General features: G+C 30.9%; 1 protein-coding gene across 34 annotated transcripts in view; it reads left to right on the top strand.

Annotated features, from left to right (window-relative positions):
• Positions 1-1,687: 1,687 nt before the first annotated feature.
• The window catches only part of LOC139520464 (unconventional myosin-IXb-like), an 88,576-nt gene continuing 65,589 nt past the window's right edge, over positions 1,688-24,674 (top strand). For 27 of the 34 annotated variants that reach the window (XM_071313109.1, XM_071313104.1, XM_071313106.1 and 24 more), the window contains exons 1-8: positions 1,698-1,952; positions 11,380-12,376; positions 19,547-19,641; positions 21,971-22,033; positions 22,838-22,937; positions 23,569-23,684; positions 23,892-23,946; positions 24,577-24,654. In XM_071313109.1, coding sequence (XP_071169210.1) covers positions 11,507-12,376; positions 19,547-19,641; positions 21,971-22,033; positions 22,838-22,937; positions 23,569-23,684; positions 23,892-23,946; positions 24,577-24,654 — 1,377 coding nt within the window. In that variant the 5' untranslated portion in view covers positions 1,698-1,952; positions 11,380-11,506. Of the gene's footprint in view, positions 1,953-5,802; positions 6,007-11,379; positions 12,377-19,546; positions 19,642-21,970; positions 22,034-22,837; positions 22,938-23,568; positions 23,685-23,891; positions 23,947-24,576; positions 24,655-24,674 lie in introns of those variants that run through there. The other 7 variants (XM_071313107.1, XM_071313100.1, XM_071313101.1 and 4 more) reach the window with 2 other exon arrangements.

Below are 24,674 nucleotides of genomic sequence, written 5' to 3'. Positions count from 1 at the left end.
AAATGAATCATAAATCTCTGGATAAAATAGATTTCAGTCACCATTTCAAATTGTTTAATCGATTTATTGCACCTGTGTATCAACTCACAAGAGACAAGTTTTCATGACCTCTATTATTTAGCTATAAAGAAATGTTTTTTTGTTTTCTATTTATTTGTGAGCATCATGACATCTCGACAGACCAGGGCTTTCCCCATTGTGGAGGCAACAGTCCGGTTCAGTATAAACAAAACAATATGAGCATCAACGCTGTCGTGAAACTAGCGTGGTTTTGCTTCAAACTGAAACGTGACTGGTTATAAGCTGAGACTGCTATCACACATGTGTTAAAGAACTTTCAGTTATAATTTACAAAATAATTAACTTAAAAATATTTGCCTACACATGATTCTTTATTGGGATTATATAAAGGTACATTCTTGAAAAGCCGAGACTACTATAACCAGAGATACTGTATATATCTCTGATATAACTATAGTAAGCTCAGACGGTTGTCCGTTCAGTCTCTCTGAGAACGGAAATTTTCCATAATCCATAGTGCTTATATCTACGGCTTCTGTCGATAGTTTTCTCATTGGGAACTATAACCAAAGTTGAAACCTCCTTTATAGGTTTATAGATAAAATCAGTCATACAATTAACTAAAACACAGGGAGCTACGATTTCCACGAAAACTCACAAAACACTGTGGTACTGCTGAAACAATAATAATCAGCTCAATTTTGAATTAGAGAGGCTAACAGTATATATCAGAGGAACATTCAATTTATTAGTCGAATATAAACTGACCATGGCTAAAAAAGAAAGACCAACCGTGAGACAAACAATAATAAACAAAACACAAAATGGAAAACTAAAGACTGGACAACACGAACCTCCACCAAAAACTATGGGTAATTTCAGGTGCTCCGGAAGGGTAAGCAGATCATCTACCAAGGAACCCATGCCAGGTAATACAAGACATGGAATATCGTATCAATTGGAAGATATCTACTCAGGCGCTGGAATGTTGCTACATAAAAATGAAAAGGTCACCGCAATTGGGAAGCTGAAATCATCTTTTTTGTCGTAAAGTTTTGTCTTCAGCAAACCCTCATTGTCAATTTCTAGATATGAGTCAGGCTTAACTGTATCTGTTGTGTCCTTCATCTCAGAGTCAAGTTCGATGGGATAGATGCGTTTAATATAGCCGTCAAATTTCGAGAGAAAAGTTAGAAGGTATTGCTATCTTCGTTCCTGTATGAATTCAGCCCAGTATGAATCGAGTAACAAGTGCCGACCACAAGTGGGCAAGAAAGGGGGCACAGTTTGTCCCCATGGGAATGCCGGTTTTTCAGTATTGTTGTCGAAAAACACGTCCTCCAAATGTAACAAATATGTTGTCAATCAAGAAATCAAGTTTCTTGATAATGTTAAGAATTTTTTGTTTGAATCTTTCTCAGAGTGAGTCTTTACAGACCCTTTTTACAAAGTAGGATTTATTCCTCCCTACAGTAAGACAAGATACTTTTATCTACGTGAGCAATTCCTTTTTATGAAACAAAGTAGGGCCAAATCCTTCTACAAATTTAGATTAATCATTCTTGTGCTTATTAAATACAAGATAATGTATCAATCCACGTTGGCTATTCTTTTATGAAATTTGAAATTTCCCGCGAAGAAATATTTGAATATCCAATCATAATACGTAATTTCTTAACTGCAAGATATGAGTAATGACCGGAAGGAAGACAAATAATTTTTCCGACCCAGACTGTGGACAAAATTGTTTTGATTTCTATAATGGCAGAAGAGAATTAGCTTGTTGATAACAATTTCTATCCAGCATACTTTAACCTATCATAGATGGAAAATATGCAACATTTGTCATATCCCTGTAATGCATGAAGGGCAAAAAATCTGCGATACAAGGAAGTCACCGAAAGTGAAAAGGCAAATTATTTGTAGTTTTGGTCAGTATCAAATAACATAGGTTGCATTTACAAATAAATATAGGTCTATGTCAGAATGGAAGTCAATTGATAAATCCTACTTTATGCTGTCTCCCATATTTAACTGTAAACAGAAGTTATTGTGTGTTGTTTTTAAATGCAGCCTTGTACTGACACTGTCAACTTGTAGTGTACAGTTACAAAACCAATTTTACAATGCAAATATTTTGAAATACAGTTTCATAGGTCAATACCATCAACTTATGGTTACTATATTGAAACTTATCCACACAAGGAAACTGATAAACAGTTGGGTGTACATTGTAAGATGGTACTAAATTGTCAGTAACTACTAATGTAAGCGTACTTTCATTCCCCGTGTATTTTTTCCTGGTAACTGTTTTTCACTACAAAATATAAGATGTAAATAGTTTGAAATCATCGATCTTGATGTTGATGTTTTGTTTATATAAGACCGGTTTATTGTTTACATAAATAAATGGGTTAAAAATAAAATAATTTAAAGGTTTTAAAAGCTCTTCAGAGCTTACATGTATGTATGTTTGTACTTGTAATGCTTATACTGACTCTAAATAAAGCTTTATGTCTTATGTCTTAAGGAACCAGTTTGATAAATCAGAGAAGAGCAAATACACAGAAAAACTTCAGCAATCAAATCAATATATATATTACATGTACACTTAGTGACAATTTTGAGGCATATGATTTTATAGAATAGACCACTTTCGAGTTCATCCGTCACCGGAAAAAACTCGTCAATTATACGCCCTTTTATCACCGTCATTTGTGCGTTTTGGGGCGTCGTCACTTCCCTTCCAATGTTGAGCGAGTGGTTGGAAAACTATAATTCTATATTATACGAATTATTCGGCAAATTGAATTCTCAAAATTGACAATCAACACTGCTGTCATTAGGGAATTGTCAGTAAGTACCTACAGAGCAACCATTATTTCTAGTTTATCCTGCACAAAGACGATCACTAAGACGCTTGATGAACGTAAATAGTGCAGGGATACAGGCGACCCCCTCTATCTGGTAAATGACGTCATAAAGGCGTGCATAATTGACGAGTTTTTGCCGGTGACGGATGAACTCGAAAGTGGTCTATTGCATTGAAAAGATATTTTAATCTTATTCGTTATTAAGCATTATTGTGTTATCGTGTGTTCAAAATGAGACCTAATTACTTCATCAATGTATGGATCTAAAGCACGAGGTATGAAATAACTAGTGCAATCAATCCTGGTTCAAAAACACTAGCGGGTAATTCCTTGGATGAAAACTCTCCACTTTTTATAAATCAGCTATGCAAGTTTCAAATACACTTTACACTATTAAGCCAGATTTTACATATATTTCCCCTTCAAAAAACCTTTTTAGAAGTTGAACCTTATAATGACTGGTGGATGTTTTACACTGGACCCAGATAGAAAATCCTAGTGAATTTTTGTTTTCTTCTTCTGGATGAAGTAGCAGAACTACACTGGTGGAATCAAACCACTGTTACACTCACACCAGTTGGGATATTTGTATTTTCCAGACAATAACTTGTGCTTGTATGGATCTCTCTGAAATTGTACCACAAGATCCTGTGACTAAAGGAAGACTGGGATTGAGTATGGGGGTACATGTATTTGCTCCAAACAGGCAGGAATTAGAGGCAAAAAAAGGGCCATTGTCAAACTTTTTTTCTAGTTTCCAGTCAATAAATTAACTGTTTAAGTGTATGGATCTCCCCAAAATTGTACTACAAGGTTCAATACTTCAAAGGGAAGGCTTGGATTGAGTTTAGGGGATATTGCTCAAAAAAGGGGGGTGGGTCAAAAACTTTTCAAATTTCAAATTTTTTAAAAGTTCTAAGAAGAAACCTCCAATTGCACAGTATTGCCCAATAGATTTTTATGATCTTTGACAACATTTAATTTTTGTCAGAAAACTACATTATTTCAAAATTTGGTCACAATTCAAATTCAGACAGCTTCTAGCTTGAATATACATGTACATGTATATTGTTCCCAAATTTGCCCTTCATGTAACTGTTCTGGGGTTGACCTCTTGGGTCGTATCAGGCTGTGCTCAATGTAAAAGCATTTTGTTAAACTTGTCAAAGTCTTGAAAATAACTGATTGCTCAAGAAGTTAGTTGGTTTACAGCAGATTTATAAAGTGTTTTTCATTATTGGCATTATTTATAAGAATTACTTAAATGTTTATCACAATATAATAATACAGTACATGTACCAAAACATGCAAAAAGGAGAAAAAGGATGATTTGGATTCACATCATTAAAAACGCTAGGTTTTTGTTTTGCCTTGAAAGAGTCAAATTTCCAAAAGCAAAACATTCTGATAGGTATGCTGTTTCTGGCAGCAGTGTCAAAATTGTATTAGTTTATGGTTAAGTCATGTAAGTCTAGTTATAATTATGGAGTATGACTATTGGTAGGTCAACTATACATGTATTTTGTATGCAGTTGTATTAGCATGAGCACATCTCATTACCATGGATCTTATTGGGCCCTGTCCTCTCAGTAATGGTCTATTGACTTTGAAACCTTTCTTAGTTTACATGTATCAATATGTTTATTGTTTATGGATAACCACTAGTGGTATGTCATATGATCAATGATATTAGGTGTGCAGTTGTATGAGCATTGGTATACATGTATCTCATTTCCATGGAGATTATTTGGTCCCACCCCCTCAGTTTTGGTATATTGACTTTGAAACTTTCTTTTACTTTGTTCTTATGTACATGTATTAGATTGTGATCATGATGAGGTCAGTTTAAGGGGAATTGTTAGACAGTGGTAGGTCAACTATGACTGGTACATGTATGCAGTTGTATTTATTATTAGCAAATCTCAGTTTCATGGAGAATATTTGGACCTCACCCCTCAGTCATGGTCTTGACTTTAAGCTTTTGCTTAGTTTACATGTATTAGCTAGCGTACATATAGTTTGTGTTTAGGTCACTTTATGATGAACCACTAATGTTAAGTCGTTGATATTTAGTATGCAAATGTACTTACAAGTTTCATTTTCATGGAGATTAATAATATTATATAACCTTAAATCTCGTTATGGTTCATTGACTTTGAAACCTTTTACATAGTTTTACAAATGTACTTCACAAGTTTTAAATGTTTGTGTAATAGGTTTGTTTAAAGGGAACGACTTATGAAAAGTAAATGGCATTTGCTATGCAGTTGAACTAGCATTGGCGCATCTGATTTCTATTGAGAATCAGATTGTTTAGCCCTGTATCTTCAGTCATGGTTCATTGACTTTGAATATTTGAATATCTTACATAAATGATATGTCAACAGTTTATTTTGAAATATTAAATTATGTGTATTTACAATGTAACATATATGCATACATGAATGTTTTGTAAAACTTAACAAATTTCAAATTCCTTGAATTGACAAAGGCCACAATAAAAATTGGGGGTTGGCGTTATTTATATAGATAAGACTTGGTTTTCAGTTTGAATGGTTTTACAGTAGTAATTTTTTAGGGCCCTGAGAATTATAGCCTGCGTTTTTTGTGTGAGCCAAGGCTCCTTGTTGAAGATTGTACTTTGACCTATAATAGTTTACTTTTATAAATTGTGACTTGGATGGAGAGTTGTTTCATTGGCACTCTTACTACATTTTCCTATAACTATATAGGAATTTTGAAAGATATTTTTTCCATAGTTTAACTTTTATTCTTAAAATTATAACAATACTTGACAGTTGTTTTTTTCATGAACTTTTGACCACTTGTTAATTTCGAATTTTTAATCAAATGCCAGAAATGTTTGTAAGTGAAAATGAGTATTTAATGAATCTGACCATCATTCAGTAACCACAGATAACATGGATGAGATAAGCCTTAGAAAGCTTTTGTGATGATACATTCTTGAGGATTGACCTGTGTTCTGTCACTTTTATTATTTATTTTTTAAAGTTAACTTTCATGTGCTAAGAAAAACAAATAGAGTTGTATGTGTTATGTAAACAAAAACTTCAGACTTGAGAGGAAAAGTAAACCAATTATCACACAAGAGGTATATATATGTATGATGTGTAAGATATGACTAGTTTTTAGTGTTGTCAATTTCATCAATGGGAAAAGTCAAAAGTTGCTAGTTTAGTGAAAAACTGTCATAGATTAAGATACTATTTGCTTTCTGTTTAACTGTAAGTTAGTATTTACATGATTTAATTGCTCTTGTCTTTTGTAAATAAGTCAACATTGTATATTAAATTCATAAATGTTTAAAAATCTTAAATACTTATTTGAATAGCATTTATACATAATGTACATGTATAATAAACAATATTTTTGTACGGTATACATAGGTTTACATGCTTGAATTGTTATAATGAAAATATTTACCATAAATAATTACGATTTATATGTATATACATGTAATCCATATATAGTCACCAATATTTGAAAGGGGTGTGGGAATTTGGGTTGGAGGCTAATTTCATATTACAATTTTAATGCCCAGGCCGCTAGCTATAGGCAAAGGAGTGGTTGAGTGTGACCCTTGTCTCTCCATCTGTACATATATTCATCCAACAATGAATTATTGTTCTTTAACATGAGTTTGCCTCAACCAAATGTATTGAATCTTATATATAAATACCAAGTATAGACTAATGTGCACCAAAATCTAAACAAGATAAAGAGAAAGAACAGTTCCTAATGGAATTCAACAGTATTGTGCATACGTTTTCTAGGATATAAATTCCAGGCTATAACGCACTTTTAACATTTGATTAAAGTGTTTAGACATTAAGTGCTGTATGTTTTATATTGTGCTGTCTTGATTCTACTAAAGTTTTTATGTATTATATATCATAATGGGTTAAAAATATTTCGCTAAAATGGCCATTGACAATTTTAATTTTCCCTAAAATGGGTTCTACTTTGGCGCTACGTCTGATTTTTTTTGCTCAAATGTCCTGTCAATGCGTTAAAATGTCCTCCAGCGCCTTCCATGGTGCACATTCTTTGAAAAATATATCAATATCTTTTGTTTGCAGTCTATATATATATATGTATCACTGTTTTGGTATAATACTAAAGTTACATTTTAAATTTTTGATCAGATAATAGGTCTGTGAATCATCCATTTCCTGTTGACAACTTATATATTTTGATTTTAACCTGGTCAGATGTACATGGTGTAGCTAAATTGATTTAAATCGTGTGATAATAGCCAGACTTATAAGTAAAGGCATGATCGTATTGTTTGCTCATGGAATGTTTAATCTGTTAAAAAATTGTTATTTGAATGAAATAATGAATTGATCAGACCACACCAACTCATATCATAAATGGAAATGTTCTTGTGGTTTGATTAATGGTATTAAAACTTTAGGGAGTTCTTCCTTTAACTTATTGTATTTATAACATGTACACTCTAAAACAAAAATCTACATATATGTTTTCCTTCAAATGGGACCTACACATGTAGGAAAAAGGCCCTATCTACCAAATGTGCAAACAAATTTATTATCAAATTGAATAAGTAACACTAATGTCTTAATATAATTTCTACTAGGGAAGGAGCATACATGTATGTATTCTAAATTGTATTTCAACCAAGGTCAAATTTAATATTTTTAAATGGTACACTGATTGTATGTGTTGCCGTTTCACCGATGGCAGAATAATGTATGCTTGGCCTCACTTTTTTTCCTGCTAATTTCTGTTTTTAATTCAGAATTCTTTGTATGCTGATGGTTATTGTCTTTCATATTTGTAAATATTCTAGTTTGAGTTGTTTCAGTCATTTTATAAGTTATAGACTACTAGGCTTTGAATTATTTAAAAAAAAATTTGGTTAAGTGACATGTGGATAAATGTTTTAAAAATATTGACTTGTTTAGAATGATGTCCTAAATACAAGACTTGAATTAAATGCATGGTTGCTTTAAAAATACTGCTGCTAGTTACTGATCATTTTTAAGAAGAGAGTAAGAAAAATACTAATTTCCTCATACATGCTGGGAAACTGATCATAACATTATAAGGTCAAATACTCTGAAGAATAATATTGTCTAAATTATTGATAACATAGACAGTGCTCTAGCTAGAAATCAAAAGGGGCAGGGTGCCAGTAGAGGGCAGGGCACTTTTTATGATAAGAAAAGGCACTGCTCATTTTTTTGTCTACATTTCTGTGTGTATCACGAGTTAACGAATCTCTTTTTTTTTTACTGTATATGTTTTTTTTAAAAATAAAGATGCTTTTCAACTACAGTCTTTATTTCATTGTTTGTGTAGTTATGAATGATATAGTACATCTTCATCAACATATTATGTTTTTACAGTTTAACTTCACTCTACTCATTATCAAAGAATATGTGTTTTTTGGGCTAGCGAGACCACTGATAGACTTTGCCCTGTTTAAATTTTTTATTTATATATTTATTGTTTGAAAAATAAGATGTGAAGATATAAGCTGTGAAAGATTACCTAAATCTGGGTCACATATGACAGCAAGTCAAGTTTTATAACAATAAGAAAAATGTACATACTTCCTTAAACCTCCATATCCTTCTTACTCAGTGTAAAATATGTACATACTTTGTGTGTTGTATAAAATACTGGTAAGTTTTACAATTATTTTCTCAATGTATATTCTATGAAATAGATTGTTGTAAATCTGCAGATTTTGAAGGAGGAATTATACTATAATAGTACTTGTAATTCAAAACAAATTTGAATACAGGTATTGTAGTTGAATTGTGCAGCTGTTTATTTTAAATGTATAATGTTTTACACATACACAAAATGTATAATCTTTTAAAAAAAAGATGAAACACGATTTTGACAATCAGCATTTTTTTGCCAATTGTATGCATGAGCTATATATCTAGATCTGTGTACTAATGAATTCATTCATTATAAGGATGTTAAGTTTCTTTGAGGAGGGTACAGATTAAAATTACAAGATGGCCGAAACTACTTCCTATTGAATGATTGATTGCAATTGATTGTTTGTTAGTTAATGTCCAGTGGCAAATGTTTCATGCAAAATCAGGATGAGAACAAATTTACAATACATACAATAGAAGTATTAGGGGCTTATTGGATGAAATTTGGACTGCTTGCAAAAACCCCTTGAGGTAATATTAGATAGGGACACTGTTTTTGCCTACTGTAACAGCCTACCTATGGACCCACTTCCTAAAATAAATCAAATGACATTGAATCCATTTAGTTAAGTGTATGTCATGTATGTAGAGGCACGTTTAAATGTAGGGACATTTAGGTAAATTAACACAATCAATTGGCAACTTGTTCCCTTGGAAAATCTACTTTTTTTGTCCTGTCTTCTTGTTAAAAAAGATTAATGTTTTTAAAACTTATTTTAAAAAGGATACAGCCCACAGGACAAAAAAAGGCAGAAGACACCAAAGATAACTTAAAGATTTCAAGTTTAATTTTTAAGTCTTTTTTTTTTTTTTTAATTTATTAAATATTAACTCTAGGAGACTAGTTTTGCTTAATAGGTTTTGTAGTTAAAATTCCTAGAATTATTACCAAATAATGTTGTTTATTTTTGTCTGACCTGAAATTAAACTACTTTAATGGCAAAAAATTGACAAGCATGACTTTACATTTCATGTTTTCAAAAAAAATTAATACATCTCATGTTTAAAAAAGAAGTGATATTCAACTAGGTGAAATACTATTTGTAACATAATACAGTGAACATACACGTACATGTAGAAAGAAGTACATGTACACCCAGATTTGACAAGATAAACAATACACATACATACCAAGATGTCATAAGATATCAACATAATCCAGTAATAATTTATTTCTCTGTCCAGATCTTGTACTGACCCTCCTAATCATATTCCTTATCTTATTAACTGCCAGGGGAGATTTTTTAATTGGAAGTTTAGTTTATGACTTATCAATTGGGTTGTTGCACTCCAAAATATTTTTACAAAATGATATTCTTGTGGATTTAAGTGATGGAGGTCACCAGCGTTTGAAAATAGTTTATGGCTTTATTAATTGGATTACTGTAAACAAAACTATTTTTTCTTGGATGCTAGTGACTAAGATACATGTTCATGTAGCTGTCAAACAAAGGTCAGTCATTTTTGTGCTAAAATTCATGCGGATGATGGATTATTAGAGCAGTATATTCTTATTAGTGATGGCATGTACAAGTTCATAGAAACGAGAAGTCTTTTAATTTGATTCTAGGAAGTTTGGTATATAGGTGGTGTAAATATGTGTTCACTTGTATAGTAATTATACTTGTAGAAGTTTTATTTAGATTTTTTGGTTTTAAAAAAGGTGTCAATTTTAAGGCTTACGTTTAAATTTCACGTGTTTGCAATACATACAGCTGACCCAAACAGCTGACCTTCAAATATTTTTAAGCATGCATCAAATACATATAGGTCCATTCAAGACATCCATAAGTCCCTAGTTTAAATTTACAATAACTTGTAAGACAGTGAGACTTTCAGCATATTTGAACTTTTTGAGAATGGAAGTTTAAGTAATGATGTGAGATTACTGAGAATATTGATGCCCCCTCCATGATCCAGTGATCCATGATCACTCTTGGATTTCTAGCCTCATTCTTGATTTTATCAGAATAACCCTTGAGTTTTGAGATAGTATGTCACTTAGAAAAATAATTTGAACAAGTATAATTTTGAAAGACTAAATTGATTGTGAAAGTGAAAAATGACATGTCTACTATGTACATGTAGGTAAGAAAGATTCTACCTAAAACTAGTATTATTAAGTTTTTATTTTTTGAGGGCCATAGAACAAAGATACATACATTTTTGTTAATAGATATGTATGCATTTCTATTTTTAGAAGAAAGTACTGTCACTAATCAAAGGTATACAATTTTTATAAAAATTTTCATCTGTTTAAAAGTATCTGGCTCATCCTTTAACATTTTTATGAGCTCAGAGAGTGCTGTCATCTCATTTATATATGTAAATTTAAAACTTAAAGTATTAACCTGTTGTAAATGATATTACTGATTCTTAAAGGATTTAAAACTGGAAGGAAACAGTTTTTCTTCTTCCTGTCCATTGTGTTTAAAAAACTTAATGAACAACCTTTTACAGAAAATTATTAAAACAAAATCTACCTCATTGGTTTTTAAACATTTTAAAGTTTATTTCCTGCAATAGCTGTCTGGTATTTTAAATTTTTCTTCAGTTTAATTATATTTCTAGGTATATTCAAGTCTTTTAATTGGGTTAGCCAAGTGCACTTTTGTTAAATACAGCACAACCCAAGAAGATGTAAGTACTCTCTGACGACATTCATAAACAACTTATGACTTTTAAATTTCTAACTTGAAAACTGTCAGTTTATATAGCCCTTTCAAATATCAGTTGTATCATGTGCTTTTGTTTTTTCATTGCAGGTTGACTAACTGTAACCATGCCAGAAGAAGTGTTATATCCCTTGTTCCCGTTTTCTCTATTTCCTGCTACATTATCAATAACTTAAATATATATATTCTATATATATAAGGCATTCTGGAATACAAAATGGCGGCTTCAAAGAAGGGAAGTGTTAGGATTGTCCGTCGGATGAGTATGGAAACATACATGGTCCGTGTTTTTGCAGGACAGCTGAGCACAGACGAGTATACTTCAATTGAAGCTGAGAAGACCTCATGTTCTGCAGATATTGTAGCAGCAGCGTGCCTTAAACTAAGACTAGGAGATCCTAAAAATTATGAATTAGCTGAAGTGTTCTCCTCCTCTGGTCAACTATGTAAGGAACGTAGATTAGAGCCAACGGAAACACCTGTCAGAATACAACTCATGTGGCCAAAAATTACGAATAGTGCAATCGATAGAACTTCTGGATTAACTGGTTATAGATTTTACATAAGGAAAAAAGATCTTGAAATCCCCGATCGGACGTTGTCATGGAGGGAATGTTCACAAGAATTAAATGCAATAGAAACCTTTTTAACTAGCTTTCTACAACAAGTAACTTGTAACAAGGAATATTCAGATCTGTGCAACCTTCCTGATCTAAATGAGAGAACATTGTTAGACAACGTCAAATCACGATTTCAGAATTCAAATATCTATACATATGTAGGATCTATATTAATAGCAGTGAACCCATTTAAATTTTTCCCAATTTACAATCCTAAATATGTTAAAATGTATCAGAATAAACGTTTAGGGGAACTGCCCCCTCACATCTTTGCAATAGCAGACACAGCATTCTATACAATGTTACGGAAACGCAAAAATCAGTGTATAGTAATATCTGGTGAATCGGGATCTGGCAAAACTGAAACAAACAATTTATTATTACATCATTTGACAGCCTTAAGTCAGAAAGGAGCTCATGGCAGTGGAGTTGAACAGACTATTCTTGGTGCAGGGCCTGTTTTAGAGGTTTGTATTTTGTTACTAGTATTACATGTTTATGAATGTGGTATCCTCTATGATAATAGGACACTTTTTTGATGTATTAAGATACAGGGATAACTGCCTTATCACATTGGAATCCCATCGAAATGAATGCTACATGTATACTACATGTATTAGAATTACTTATTTATATACACCATTTTGAATAATAGGGCTGAACTGTATAATTACTCCCTGAAACTAGTAAGTCATGCTGGTTGGTTGTTGTTACATATTATACCCACATTTGTTTTTATTCATAAAAACACATGTATGGATTTTTGAATGAAAACAGTTCTTGTTCCTCATTTCATATTGATTTTATACATGTAGAAAAGATTCACTCACTCCAGAGGATGTTAACTTTTTATAAAACACTTCAAATATTATCAACTGAATTGAACTGATAAAACATTCATTGAACAAGTTTCCCTCGGAAAAAAGTGAAATAATCAGTTGATGTTTCTAAACAATGACTCTGAAAGAAAACCTGAAAGATATTGCACAGAAGTACAACAGAAAAACCAAGCGCGCTAAGACACAACTTCTCCCCATCCCCTCGGCCCTCATTACAGACAAACAAAGGCAAACAACAGCAATTACAATTCAGTTTATACCAGTACTGAAGTAGAGTTTGTGATATTTTAATTGAAAGGTAATACAATATACTTTATCTAATAGTACGATTATCTTGCATACATGTATGTATATATATCAGCTTTTGTTTAAAGAAATCCCTAGTTTTTATCTTAAAAGATTGAAAATCACTTTTTAAAGAAAAGTAAATACACATATCCTTATGGTTATTTGCATACAAGTTACTCACACGACACATTTTACTTTTACTAATGTCAGCTAACTGAAAGGAAGTTATCTTTTCCTATCACCAAATCTATTTCCTCTTTCAAAGTTAGGCTAATTATGTTTTAATGTGATTTACATTGTATGTATGTTTTTAAGGAGACCATCAGATAAAAAAAAGTCATGTACCTCGTGTAATGATCTGAAATGAAGAATGATTTAATAGTACATGTACATGTATGGATAACTGTGGAAATGCATAAGAAAAATTATGAACTGAAAAAACTTGCATATTTTTTTTTAACTATATCAATTTTTTCCTTATTTGCCATAACAAATGTATAACTTAAGTCATGTAAGTGCAAGGATTGAAAAGTAGATACACTGTACTAGATTATCCTATATTAGATTTTTGTTTCTTTGCACATAGTAGAATTAGAGGAGATGTTGGGTATAAGCATGATAAGTTTATGAGACAGCAACCCAACCACACACAAAAACATCCAAAAAAATTTAAAGATATCAATCAGCCAATAAATTTTATTTAGAAAGTTTATACATTGTATAGCAAAAAAGAGGTAATTCAAGGGATTAGAGATATTGAGGTAGATTAAGAAATTTGGGATTCTGCACAATATATTAATTCATTCTTTTTGAGAATGAGTCTTTTTACTGGATGATTGTCAGACTGGGTTGCCAGAAAAATCTATGTACATGTATTTTCATAAAAAAGTAGATAGTCATGGGAGCTATGCATTAAAAGGTAAAGTTTTGCAAATTTACATTTGGTACCTTCCAATTATTACTATTAACTTATTTTAGTTTTAAAAAAAATGAATGAATACATGTATTGACATATCATCAAAGTATTAGAAATGTATGATAAACAAATAATCACCTGTCTATATGTGGGAGTCTGTCATTCAAATCTAAACCTATAATTGTATATGACTGACCTATGTAAACACGAGTAGAGAGATTTGTAAGTTTATTTGGAACACAGGTTGATCTCTGCAAATCAGATGTTATGAGGTTGCATACATTACAATTGTCCATCAACATGATCAAAGTTTTGAAATATCTTTATTTAAAAAAAAACCATCTTTATAAAATTATCATGATTATGTACGTAGGTCCTATAGCTATGTTACAACTTTTTGAGTACTTCATGCACAGACTATCAAAGAATTGATGGTACATGATTACTTATACATAAAAAATAACATTGCAGTTCAATACTAGTCAGAGATTGCTCTGATGTCTGACGGCATGTTTAGCAGACTGGTGGCAACTGTGAGGAAATAAAACACTGGTGCACTTAATTCCATTAAACTTTAATAAATTCCTTGGTTTCAATTAGTCTTTGAAATCTGATAGTGTCGTCTTTTCAGCTGGAAAAAAAAGTCAAAAGTAGATAGAAATCACAGAAACAGGTAGTTGTAAAACAGTAATATATATGCACACTGATATTTAAATCTAATGGATGTGAAATAAAAACAAATTCATAATTTCACACCTGAGTTCTTTACATTTACTAACAACATGTCATAAGTGATAAATAAAAGTAGACATAATCCATGGTTAACAAATGCTGTGTGTATAATGGTATTCAGGGCATCTGTTTATATGAATTTCTTATTGCTAGAATAGTGAAAAATGATGTCCTGTTTACCTGTAGGCCATAGAATTAGATGTTGTCAAAACAATAAGGTTATGGTGTAGATTGTACAGGTTACAAATTTTACCTGTCTCATATTTGAAATTTTAGTACATTGCACATTTACAAAGTACAAATCTAGTTTACAAATGTACATGTGCATTGAACAAATGTAAAAAGGTCTAATCTGCAAGTCATGACTCAGCTACATGTATATCACATTAGCAAGAAACTTGAAAATTTTCCTTTTTAAATTTCAAAATTGGAAATTTCCATATTAAGGGGTCATCCATAATTGTCAACCATTTTCCAAAGTGTACAAAACGTACACTTTTTCAGACCCCCTACCCTCCCTCAAAAAGTGTACATCAACCATTTTCAGATTTCAAGAGAAGAATCAGTCATTCTTAATAAAAAGAAGATCCTGTCTATTAAAGCATTATATTTTAGTTTAATATAGAAATTTGCATTGAAAAAACTAAAACATATCTGACTGTTTTATTTGATGACATCGATCTGTGTTTTGTCAGAATAAAGAGTACAAAGATTAGTGTTTCCCCTATCACACAGTGGGAATGGTAACTCCAATGAAAAAGGGCACATAGAGCATGCAAAAGATTAACAAAAGGGCACATAAATTATGCTAAGAATCAAAGAAAGGGAAATGCATGGTTATTTTGCATTGGTAAAGTATGGACTGACAGTTGTTGATGGAATTAGAGCTCAAGACAGCAATCAATAAAAGTGTAATGTTTTAAAACATTTTGAGTTTTTCCCGCCTGTATTTCTATTTAAAAGGTCCCTGTAAATATGCTCTTCATGGCACTATTATAGTTTATGTATATATACTGTAACGTGTACATATATTGGATATTTTTTAAGTTAAGGTTAAACTTCATATGGGGGTGCTCCTAATTAAAGGAGGCTAATACTAAGAAAAATAAGTTTACTTCCGGTTTACTGGTTTACTATTTTGGAATGCATTACAAGGAAATTAATCGAAAGACCAGTTTAAAATCTTTTCACAAAATGGCGTCTTTTCAAAATCAAAACATTCAAAGAATTTAGTGTTTCCATCAATTTTTTTTATTAAACAGAGTTAAACGATAATGATCTATAATAAAGCAGGTGAAATCGACGACAATCGGGAGTACTGAGAAATGCCTGCAAACTTTTTGTTTAAATAATTTTACTAGTTCACATTTTTGAAAGATTTAGTTTTCATATGATTTGATCTTTTAATTGTTCAATCCCGATTGAGTAGAATTATGAAATCGAAATCAATATCATCAAGTGAAAATAATAAAGAAGAAATAAGAAGAGAAACACACCCAAGCCAATTCTCGATTTTGTAAATCGACTTTCCCTACGGAAACGATATAAATTCTGGAAATAAAAAAAAAGCGTACGGTAAAAATGTTGATTTTTTAACCCCCTCCCCCCAAGTGTACGTTTTGTACACTTTGGAAAATGGTTGACAATTATGGATGACCCCTAAGAAGATGTAAATGTAGGTTCACTCAAAGACAATTTAAGAATTAGGGTTTGGTTTTCATCCTTTATGCAGCTTTCTGGTTATGATATTCATAATACATGCTTTGTCCCTTAAGTGTTGGCTTTGAGAGTTTTACCCCTTAGGGTTCTGCTTTGAAAGAAATAATCTGTGTGCAATAGCTTCATGTCTTTTCAAAAACTTGCAGGAATCACTTGAATTTCAATGTCTTGGCTCTGTAACATGAATGTGTCCTGCAACTGGACATCACATTATTGTTATCTAGGTGAGGTGTGGTTTTTACCAAGGACTGAACCCTCCTAAACACATACTCAGCTGCTTTATGCATACCTTAACCCTATAGCGACAGTGTAGCTAACTTAAAGAAATTTTCTTAAAGGTTGTTTTTTCAATAATTATTTACCCAGATGTTACAATTTTAAGACTGAAGATGTAACATCAAAGGCTATGTTGATCAGGATGTTATCATACGTTACTGAGAGAGGACTGGTCGTTTATATATAGATTCCAAATGATCAATGCAGACTCCTTTAGCTTTTAAGTTTGTATTTTTGTTGCATTATTGTAAATACATAAACTTTAATTGTATTTATCTATCATTTGTATCTGCCAGTCATTGAAGATTTAAATAAATAAATGGAAATAAACCCACACAGTTAACATGGTTAAATAAGTATCTTTAAATTCGGGGGAAAAAATCAACAAATTTTATACATGTTTATTCAAAATGTATTATATTCTCATTGAATCATTGATGCATATATACACCTTACATATTGATAGTCACAAATTCAGTTAATTTATGCATGCTGTGTACATGGAAAATCGGATTTGATTCAAATATGATATGTTATTGATTCCCTTGGGGTATCGGAAACTGTTTGTGGTGTATTGATTTGGGTTAGTGTAATTCTATAAAGTGCTTTAACATAGAGGTCTAGTTTCATTGAAATGTCAAAGTGAATTGATAAAAAGATCATATTTGGTCCAAAATTTTAGTGCACATGTATACTAATTATGAAAGTGTAATTGTTTTAATACTTTTAAATTATCATCACTGCAAAAGCAACGTAGCGTTTAAAGAAAAATTGCTGCAAAAGCAACGTAGCGTTTAAAGAAAAATTGCTGCAAAATCATGTTTGGGCATGAGAAATAAACATGATAAGAATACAGTTTTACATGAATATGAAGTAAATTTTTTGAAAGATATTCCAATTAGTAAATTGATCGTAATTTTATATGTGTCCAAAGGAGTTCATCATTTTTAAAAGATCTTTGTTTGGCATTCAAAAAGTAGGTTGTGGTTTATATTCAACAAGCAGAACTTTATTAATGAAATATGATATACATAGTATCCAAATTCAAAGTGGTTTATATTAGAAAAAACCATTATACAAAATCTTCAAAAAATCAGTAGCAGATCCAGGGGGGGGGGAGGGTCCAGAGAATGGACCCTCCCCTTTTTTTGGGACGATCAAATTCAATGAATTTGAATGGGGACATATGGTTCAAAAACCTTTTCTCCTGGGTAAGGAACCATCCCTTTTAAAGATGGCTGAGTCCTCCCCTGAACAATCATGATCATGATATTACATTAAAGGATAATAGGAAATACCAAAAATATTGATAAGTACAGGAGACCCAAGCTCTAATACAGGACTCTGAAAAGTCAGATATACACAGTGACATAGAGACAATGACACATGGTTCAGATTGCCTGACTTGAGATTTTAACTAGCTAAGAATTTTTTTCTCTGAATTTTTTTAAAAGAAAATGTCAATGTATATGCATAAAAAGGCAGCTTGTATCAAAATTGGCAAACATTTAAGATGCTAGTTCAGTATTGATTCAGTCAATTTCAGTGACATGTCATTTTATGATATCAGTGCTGACAGTGAAAGATGACTTTAGGATACAGAGGCTATTACCTTAAAGATCTGTGTCATGTCATTGTTTATCTTAACATTACACATCAAATTCTGATTTGTGTATTGGGTGAATTTGCATAAATCAAAATAAACTATTGAAGTTCTCTCACATTTTGGTCATTTCGTGTTTACATCTGTTCGACTTGTGTCCTTTTGAAATTTTGAGAATGAAATCTCGGAAACTGAAAAATATTATATCCATGTGGAAAAGTTCTTCCAAGGAAAGAACAAATTTTGTTTTCATTGATTTTTAACCCTTTTGAAGGTTTTATGGATGAAATTTGGATATATTTGTGTTTGTTTTGTGGATGTTTGCTTGTTAGTGTGTGTGTATTAGTGAATATTTCAGTAAAGAAGGGGAGATTGGAAACAACAGTTTCAGTATGTAATAACTTTTAAGTATGCTGAAATTTTGCTTAATTTCTCTCTCCTAGAAATTCTGAATAGAACACACTTTGCATATATGAGGCAGGACTCGGTTGGTGATTGAAAATTTGAAATTATTAAGTGTTTAAAAATTACATGAACTAAGTATCTTCCATTCATTTGAAAAAATACACATTCATTGAAAATTTGCTTAAGTAGGAGATTTTCAAAGTTTTTTCTAGTTAAATCATGGAATATGATTGTCTAAATTGTTCTTATTTTGACAAAATCAATAAGAATTCAGATACAATTCAAATGTAGAAGTCTTGAATACTTGTATGTGCTTCCTCATTTTTAGGACATTTTTCATATATATATATCTATCAAATTCATTAAAAATCAGTACTAAACAAATAATAAAGAATCCACAGTCCTTGTGGATCAGGTCTGAGGAATATATATTCATACAACATTGAAAACACAAAATATAGTGGGAAGTTGTGAAGTAAAATGTGTTTTGTCAAGTTAGGCAGTAATACATTAGTACCTGTAAGTTGTGAAGTAAAATGTGTTTTGTCAAGTTAGGCAGTAATACATTAGTACCTGTAAGTTGTGAAGTAAAATGTGTTTTGTCAAGTTAGGCAGTAATACATTAGTACCTGTAAGTTGTGAAGTAAAATGTGTTTTGTCAAGTTAGGCAGTAATACATTAGTACCTGTTTGCTACATGTACATAACATCGGGTTCAAAAATATAATCTGTGAACTCACTTTCTAACAAAAAAACATAGTTACAGAAAACCTTACTCTGAGATGTCAGGAAGCAAAGTAACCCAAATAAAAAGTAACATAACCAGACTTTGGCTAACATTGTATTTGAATTTATTTCAGGCTTTTGGTAATGCTAAGACAGTACACAATAATAACTCCAGCAGATTTGGCAAGTTTGTACAAGTCAATTACAAAGAAAATGGAATGGTTCATGGGTAGGTATATTTGTACTAAGGATTTTATTTCATAATCAATAATATATGTACATATATGCTTATATTTCAACTTACATGATATTTTATAGTGCACAAATTTATAAATTTTTATTTATTTGTATACATTACAAAACAAAAATAGAACAAAATGTTTTTCTTCAATGTCCTGGAGTTTTAGAGTTGCTCTAAGTTTGAGGTGAATTTTTACATTGTTGGTAAACAAAATAAATTCTGCAAGCTCAAAATCAATCCAAAATTTTGTAGTGGGGACTAAATTATTCGGTTATATATAATTGAATCTGTGTGTTTTCATGTTCATTCTTAACATTTTGTGGAAGAGATAGTCAAATATCATATGGTTTGGGTGGGGGTGTTTGGACCACAAATGGAATTGTATAAAAAAATATGTCTGATAATATATAATAGAGATTTGTATAGATCAGGATACCAGTATTTGCCACGGTGTACCCTATTATCAAGCAGATTGATTATGCAACTAAAACAATCTGCAACATAGGAGGTTAGGCAACTTACATGTTTAAACTTTAGAAAAACAACGATAAGGTTAGCTCATTGTCTAATTATACATTTTAAGGTATCTTTTTTTGCATTCATATTCTGTGTGATTTTTCTTTAAGGAAGAGTTTACCTTTACGAGGATGTTGTAAGACATAACATCCTTTCTATGGATAATCTCGTTGTGTAAACTTTAAATTTGCATGTTGAAATCACAATGATGTACAGTTTGTAAACCTTAAATTTATATGTAAACTATCTGCAAATAATGTTTCAAATGACAAAAAAAAGGTCAGATTGACAATAAAATGTATGAAAAAATGTAGAACAGGTTTACAGGAAGAAAGTAGTGTAAAATCTCTGTGTATCCTTATTCATGTTATCCCTGTTGTTTAAGGTTATTTGGTGAGGAAAATAAATTTGATTGTTTTTAAAAGTTTTACAGAAATCAGTAGTATAAACAATACAAATAAATCACTTTGTTAATGAATTAGAAATTTAAAAAAAACCACTGTATGTCAATTAATTTGAAATAATTTATATGTTTTAGTACATGAGGGGGATGTATGACAAAGCATTAAGTAAACTTGATGATTCAGTGCACAGTGGTTTCAACTTTGTCAGGGCATTGGTGTACCAGTTTTCTCAAAGAATTGAAAGAGTCTTTATTCACTAAAGTGCATTAAAACTTTAGGGATCAATACAAATCATTAATATGGTCTTTCAGTCTATAAATGGTATTTGTACAATAGTTTTAAACCATTGTTCTTGTGTAACAGGATTATTAAATATAACTTTGATTCATTTATTTTCATACATTCCAATTTTTTTGAAAACATAGTTGTTAGGTTTTTATTTATTTTTTTAAATTCTAAAAATATTAATTTTGTTGAAGTTGTATGGTTAACTTTACTCCTAAAATCCATGAGAAGTTATTAGTACCCTGCACAGCCTGCAGAAAGAATTCCCAAATCTCATATTGCATCAATATCTTTGAGTTGGTTTATTGCCAAACTTGAAAACTATAAGTTATCAGAGATTTATACTGCTTTATTTTTTGCAAATTTTTCTTTTGAAAAACAAAAGCTGGCTGGGGTAAATAAAATTATAATTTAAAGGAGGGATAAAGAAGAACACTATTACCAAAAAAACAAACAAAATTTTATTAAACACATAACTGAAGATAGGGCAACATCAGAGCTAAAACTCTGAAAAATGCCAAAATTTATTTTTACTTCAGTTAAGTTGTTGTCCTCTCTTATCCATTTTTTTTTTAATTCTGACATCATATTAAAAGATAATTTTTGTTTTTATGACAGACCAGCCAAGGGGAATTATGTTTTTCAGGCTCTTTTCGTCTGTTTGTCTGTCAGTCCTGCTTCAGGTTAAAGTTTTTTGGTCAATGTAGTTTTGATGAAGTTGAAGTCCAAACGAATTGAAAGGTAGTACATACATGTGTTCTCCATGATAAGATCTTTCTTGTTTTAACGACAAATTAAAGTTTTGACCACAATTTCCACTTAATTTAGAAAATGATAATGCAAGTGGGACATCTGTGTACTATGGTTACATTCTTGTTTCAAAGTAGTGATAAAAAAGGAAAAGTAAAAAGGTTGAATAATCCATAAGACAATATATAAACTTGAAATGATAAAATTTATTGATCCAGTGGCAAATATTACATATTCAGGATGATAAAATGCTGAGAAACAACTGCATGTTTGTTTGGTGTCTATTAATGCACCTTTTTTTAATGAATTAAGTCTTTCCAAATTACACTACTGTAACTAAGTCAATGCTTCATCTTTTACAGGGCAATTGTGGAGAAATATCTTTTGGAAAAATCACGAATCGTCAGTCAAGCAAAAAATGAAAGGTAAGTTGGTATCCAATTCTGAAGGAATTTATAGTTTCATATCCTTCAATAATACAAAGAAAAAAATAACATTGACAATTACTTTAGTTTATTGAAGAAAATATATCACTAAAATAAGAAAGAATTGTTTTATTTTGTCAAAAATATGGCAAAAATTTAAATATCAACATGGAAAGTCATGCAGCTGTATCATGAAAATTCACACATAAAAAACCATTTTGTTTAGTACCTTTGACCATGGTCATAATTTGTAACAAACACATTTTTTTCAAAGACAAAATTCAGCATTTGTTTGATTTGAAATGTATCTGGATTAGCTTCATATTTTTTTTGAACTGTGTACATCATTACATGTCAGTATGAAGTATTTATCATTATTATTTGACTGCCACAAAAGCCACAGAATGCAATACAGGGATTACAATCTGACAGTGACGTGGTACCACTGTTTGCATACAGCTTTATATTTAAGGCAGAAGATGCAGATGCTTCATACCTTGTATACAGATACTTATGTTACAATGTTTCGGTCTGTCATATGTTCATTGTCGTTGACCTCATGCTCATGGTTCAGTGACTGTTTTGACTGTTACACAAATGAAACAGCTATAGTTCTCTTGTATATCTTTACTATAAAATTGTAATATGCTTTTAATCAGTTAATAAGAATTTGGTTATTTTTTATTTTTTTCTTATAAATGAGATTATAATATAATATAAAAATTAACCTATAGTGAAATAATTTGTATAAATTCTAGGTTCTTTACTAAACTGAACAGTAAAAATACGGTGTTTTTGTTGTAGAAATTACCATGTGTTCTATTATCTCCTGGCTGGATCTGATGAAGAAGAGAGAGAAACATTGCATCTACTGGAGCCACAGGATTATACTTATTTGAAACAGGTTAGTTCAAATTGTATTGCTGATCATTTGATATTTTCCACCGTATTGTTTACTTCAGGCTAGAAAGTAAAATTTACAAAAGATGGTACCAAATCATAACATATTCAACAACTTTCTCTAATTGGTCATTTTGAATCAATTATGTAAATAGTTACGTGTTCATGATGTCATAGTTACAGCAGAATATATCATACTTTTCATTTGTCAATAGAATTAACACAATTTTGATAGAAAAAAATGCAATACATTTAATTCAATTTTTGTCAGACAGAAGGAAAAAACAACAAAAACAACACTTGTGTAAATAAATGTATCTTAGATTTCAATATCTGGCATTTTAAAATACAATATAGTATATTATTTACAGAGATTCTGATAATGAGAAAAAAATATATGAAAGTTTGACATGTTTGAATTACAAGTAGGGTATGCTTAGCACAACTGCTATAAGATCTTGTTCTCTGTTATGGGCTTATTACTTTTCTGTAGCAACTTGAGGCATTTAAACCAATGTTTTCTATTGTAGAGTGAATGTTTTCTATTGTAGAGTGAATGTTTTCTATTGTAGAGTGAATGTTTTCTATTGTAGAGTGAATGTTTTATATTGTAGAGTGAATGTTTTCTATTGTAGAGTGAATGTTTTATATTGGATGGTTTTGAAGAAGAAAGAGTAGATGAAAAATATGAATTTGAAAGGTTAAAACAATCTATGGAAATGGTGGGATTTTCAGCAGTTACACAGAAAAGGTAATTTTACTTGTCCTAAAAAAGTAAACATCACAAATTTACCTCTAAAATCTCTGACAAAAAAAAACAAGACATGATAAACAACATAGTCAATTTGAAAAATGAAAAAAATACTTAGCTTTTTTAAACATGTGTGTAATGGATATAAAATAGCTTTTTCTTGCCTGGGTTGTAATATTTTTAATTAATCAATATTTTTATTTTCAGAATATTTTCTGTGTTATCAGCTGTTCTGTTGCTTGGAAATGTAGAGTTCAAAAAGGTGAGAAAATTCCCATCCAGATAATGAGAGATTTTAGTAACTCTTTACCAGTAGTCAGCACTTTTTGTGCTGACATGAATTATCATTGATATGGTTATATTTATAAATTAACTGTTTACAAAATTTAGAACTTTTGAAATACTAAGGCTTTTCTACCTCAGGCATAGATTACCTTAATCTCCTGGCAAAACTTTTAATAATTTTGGTCTTCAATGCTCTTCAAATTCAAACTTTATTTGGCCTTTTTAACTTTTTTTGATTCGAGCGTCACTGATGAGTCTTTTGTAGACGAAACGCCCGCCTGGCGTATATACAAAATTTAGTCCTGGTATCTATGATGAGTTTATTTAATGTAAAGTGTATGATTCATTTATATATTAAATCTATAATTGTTTTATATGCAGTTTTCATTACACTGTAATTATTGTAGTGTCTTATTTTGTTGGCCTGCAACATTTCTTAGTCATGAGAATGGACTGTTGGCATTTATTCAGAATTCACAGTATTCTCTTTATAAATGTATTGAGAGTTCTTCCATTTAAACAAACTTTTTTTCAATGACATTTATACATTTTGCACGTTATTCTCTTAGGCAATGAAAACTTATGAAATTTCTTTTTTTCATTGTAGAAAGGTGATCAACATCATGATGAATCTGTCACAGTGAAAACGGAATCTGTCGTACAAATTATTTCAAGTCTCCTAAAGGTAAATAGTAATTTTAGAAG

This window comes from Mytilus edulis, chromosome 4 (assembly GCF_963676685.1).
Source record: "Mytilus edulis chromosome 4, xbMytEdul2.2, whole genome shotgun sequence".
NCBI lineage: Eukaryota > Metazoa > Mollusca > Bivalvia > Mytilida > Mytilidae > Mytilus > Mytilus edulis.
Note: the sequence above shows the minus strand (reverse complement) of the source record. Positions and strands in the feature narration are given on the sequence as shown.